The following is a 4,179-nucleotide window of genomic DNA, read 5'->3' as shown; positions in this document are numbered from 1 at the left end:
TGCTCAAAGAGAGAGAGAAAGCAGGAGCAAAAGAGCAAAAAACAAAAAACAAATAAATAAAAGCCAGCAGCAGCAAAAACAGCTAATGTTTCTTTTTAAAAGGTCACCTTATAATATAGGGCAAATAATTTTTACTGACATAATTAATCCTTGGGGGTTTTTTAAACGGCAATCAAAGGGCAGTAACAATGTGGGGCTTGGGGCAGAGCCAGAGTCTGCTCTCCACTTTTGGTGAGCTGCTGAGGTGGAGGGGATGCTGACCTGGCCCGTGACAGCTGGAAAAAACTCCCTAAGTGGTCCTCCAGCCCAAATAATTGCCTGGCTTACACACTTAGCTTGTCCCAGGAATGAAGGATAATCACCAAGAATTAGCTGCAGTTGTCCTGGGAAAAAGTATTATGTCAGGCTAAAAACAGATGTCAGATTTCTTTCAGGACAAAGCCTTGTAATTTGGGATCCTACAGACCTACAATCCCATTGTTCCACTTTAAGTACCTGTGAAGTATCTGAGTTAATTCTTTGTCCTGGGATAGTCATAGCCAATTGGAGTTAATTGCCATTCAAACTACTAGGGTAAATTATTGTCCCATGTCTGTTTTGACGCAAGTCAAAACCTAAGGCAATCTGACCCAAATGTGTTTTTATCCTAGAATACTTCACAGGTACTTAAAGTGGGACAAGCATCTCGCTGGGGTAAGCACCTTGCTGGGGTCACTTGACCCCAGTTGTCTTCCTGCCTAGAGCAGGTCAGAAGGGGCGGGGGGAGGCGGGGGCAGGGTTGCAGATCATTGGGTCCAAGGTCCCTTCCAGCCCCTAGCAATCTAGGAATCTATGAACCAGGATAAAAGGCTTTGTCACTAGAAAAATCCAATGTCTGTTTTTACCCCTAAAATGACACCTTTCCCTGGGGCAACAGCAGCTAATTTGCTATAATTGCCACTCAGGCTATGCCTATAAAAGAAAGAATTAGACACTGCCTTTCATGGCCTCCGTGCTATCATAAATTTTCTTTTGTTGCATACCTCTCTTACACACCATTTGGCCCTAGGTGCTGTTTAGGCTGTTGCCTCATACCGCTTGTACTGAAGGCCTGCAAAGATGTGGACCACTACTGCCCACGCTGCCAGTTTCATATCTTCAGATACAAAAGGATCTAAGAAACCTATGCGACTGTTTAAAGCCAAGTCGCTGCTTTTGCTACCGATGTCAACAATTCACAGATAAATGCATTTTTTGGAAATAGGCTGAAGTGGCCCTCAACAAGTCCCGGCAGGCTGGCATGTTGGGAGCTGTTAGGGCATCTGATAGCTTTGGAAAGCACCTTACAAATAATTCTCTGGCTTTTGCCTCAAGTTTGTGTTTTGACAATTAGATGCTTATGCTTTAAATTACAGGGGCTCAAATCTTTTGGCCTAGTGGGCCTGACTGGCCATTCCTGGTCCATCCACAGGCCGGATCCAGGTGGTGTTCCCAATTCGGTGCCTAGTGGGCACCATCTAGCCTTGTGGAGGTGGGCAGAGGGGGGCAGCTGGCCCTATTGAAGCCCCACGGGGGAAAGGAGCTTGCCCCAGCCCTGCAGGGAGAGAAGGGGCTGTGGCCAAGCTCCAACACCCTCTGCATGGGGCAGGAGGAGGAGACGTGGCCCAGCTGCGATGTGGGGGTGGAAGGGGTTGCAGCCCTACCCAGGGCTTGAGGCTTTGGCGGGGGAAGGGTGGCCATATTCATGACTGCGCTCCCGTGCCAAGTGTCAGGCCGTCACACCCTGCTGCACGAGAGGGAGGTGCACTATGCTGTAGGGGTGACCCGGGGCCCTGCTGGTGCCAGCCCTGCTTCCTTGCTCCCACCTGCAAGTGCCAGGGGGTGCAGGCGGCATGGCAGGGATGCACCTGTGCGCCGAGGAAGGGCCTGGCCTGGCCTGGTCGCCTTGTGGGGTAGCCACTGTACCCCCTGCACTTGTCAGCCACGGAGGCCCAACACCAACGGCCGCGGTGTCCGTTTTGCAAGGCCCCAGCGGTTGGGCAAGGGCGGGAAGCATCTGGTGGGTACAGCCATACCACACAGGCCAGCTGTGCCCCCTCGGCCTCGCAGGCAGGGGAGAAGTGCCGCTCTTGCACAGCGCAGCTGACGGGGCCCTAGGCTGAGGTGCGAACCACAGAGCTGAGGCTGGGCTCGGTGCCAGGTGGGGAAGACCCCGTTGCTCTCACTGTACATGACAGACGCGGGTGGGGAAGAGTCCCGCGGGGGCCGAGCACCAGTGACCAACCTTCTGAAGGGAGAGATGGCCTTTAGCAAGGGGCTGCACAGCCTGCCTGCAGGACCCTGCTCTCCACTCCTGATAGCAGGGTTTCAAACTTGGGACAGAAAAGTGACTAATTAAATAATAAATAAATAATAAAAATGACCCAGTTCAGCTCTTTGAGGTGGCAGCCCTCTCAAAACTACTGCAAAGCAGCTCTTTCCACAAATGGGCTGCTCTAGGGAGGAGCTGCAGGACCTTGACAGAGGGACAAGAACAGATGTCCCTTGGCTGTAGCATCCCAGGTGAGGTCCCACAAAAGGTATATCCAGCTCAGCTGCGGTGCCTCATCCGCCCAGCCTGAAAGATAATGGGAAAGCTACTGAAAGCCACATTATTTTCACTTACCTGAAGTGCTTCAAGACTAGACCACAGCTGCAAGGTATTTCTTCTCCCAACTGATGCTGAGGTCCTCCGTCATTCAGAACTTTGGTGATATAAAAGAGTAACACTTCCCAAGAAAACACCTGCAGCACATGCTTTCTTATTTCTGTGGAGAGGTGAGTATATCCCTATCCAGGCTCTGAAGGGCCAGAATATTGAACATTTTGCCATAAAGTAGTCACAGTTAAGTTGCTGGGAAACCCAGGAAGGTGGCTATTTCTTCTTCTGTTTCAATGTCATCATTTGGTCTGAAAGTTCACTTTGAGAAGACAGAGAAACTATCTTTGCAGGACAGAAATCAAATCTCCTTTTGTTCATGAAGCAAGACCAGGTGTTTCAGGGATGCCAATTTGTTTACAAGTGGAATAGAAAGAAGCTTGGCTGCCCAGACCAGACTGAAGTCATGGGTTATACAGCAATAAAAAGGACCCATATGATTTGGCAGTCCCTCCCACACACTCCACTCTCTGTGAACTAAAGGGGAGGATGCAGAAGGGAGCTCAGTTCCTTCAAATACCCTGTTCAAAAGGTGCCAGGTATTCTTATGTCTGCAACGGTCCACCCTTTTGAGAAAGGTCATTGAATGAGTGGTTGCCCAACAGCTCCAGGCTTATCTGGGTATCCTGTTTCCTAGACCCTTATCAGACCGAATTTTATGCTTGATATAGCACAGACTGAACTCATGGCCTTGGTTGGTGGTCATTGCCTTGAGATTGATAGGAGAAAGGCCAGCGGGGGACACGCTAGACATTTTGGAGGCCTTTGACACAGCCAACCACGAGGTTCTGATTAGTGTTTACAGGACCCAGTGGATATTGGCAGGACTGCTCTTTCCTAGCGGGGGGTCCCAGAGGACACTGATGGGTGAATGCTCATCATCCCTTTGAGATCTTTTCTATGGGGTCCCCAAGGCTCCATCGTGTCACCCCTCTTGCTCAAAGTGTATATGAGGCCATTGGGTGAGACTGTCTTTTCCGTGCCTGGCTGCAGCTGGGGACTGGATGCGATTGAACCAACTGAAACTGAATCTAGGTAAGAAAAGGGCATTGGGGTGGGTAGACCACTTGATCTGGGGAGGATTGGGACACTGATCATTGAAGGGTTCAGCCTCCCCTTGTCACTCAGGTTTGCAGCCTTGGACTGATCCTGGATCATCTGCTGCACCTAGACCTTTGCGGGATGGAGATTTTGGGGGCTGATACTGATAGCTGATTTTTAAAGGAGGCATATTGCTTGAAACCAATCTGATTTCCAATACAGCTGTGTGCAGCTGATAAATCTATTGTGGTGAAAGGGGAGGGGGGGGAAGGGATATGGGGGGGCAGATCAACGCCCCCTCATGGTGAGGGAATGGGGGTGGGGTAGGCACTGACCAGCCAGGGCAGGGCGGGGCAGGCACAGGACAGAGACCTGGTTTTTCCAGGGGCTGCAGGGGGGTATGGTGCAGCTCCCACTGCTTGGCTGGGAGGGTACAGGGGGAGGGGGAGGGGGAGGGGGAG

General features: G+C 51.0%; 1 protein-coding gene across 1 annotated transcript in view; it reads left to right on the top strand.

The window, feature by feature from the left end:
* The window catches only part of LOC109290892 (lipopolysaccharide-induced tumor necrosis factor-alpha factor homolog), a 43,587-nt gene extending 42,057 nt beyond the window's left edge, over positions 1–1,530 (top strand). The window contains exon 5 of the mRNA XM_019507719.1: positions 1,049–1,530. Coding sequence (XP_019363264.1) covers positions 1,049–1,157 — 109 coding nt within the window. The 3' untranslated portion in view covers positions 1,158–1,530. The remainder of the gene's footprint in view (positions 1–1,048) is intronic.
* Positions 1,531–4,179: the final 2,649 nt, after the last annotated feature.

This window comes from Gavialis gangeticus, unplaced genomic scaffold (assembly GCF_001723915.1).
Source record: "Gavialis gangeticus isolate Ggan-Ray unplaced genomic scaffold, GavGan_comp1, whole genome shotgun sequence".
Classification (NCBI taxonomy): domain Eukaryota; kingdom Metazoa; phylum Chordata; order Crocodylia; family Gavialidae; genus Gavialis; species Gavialis gangeticus.
Note: the sequence above shows the minus strand (reverse complement) of the source record. Positions and strands in the feature narration are given on the sequence as shown.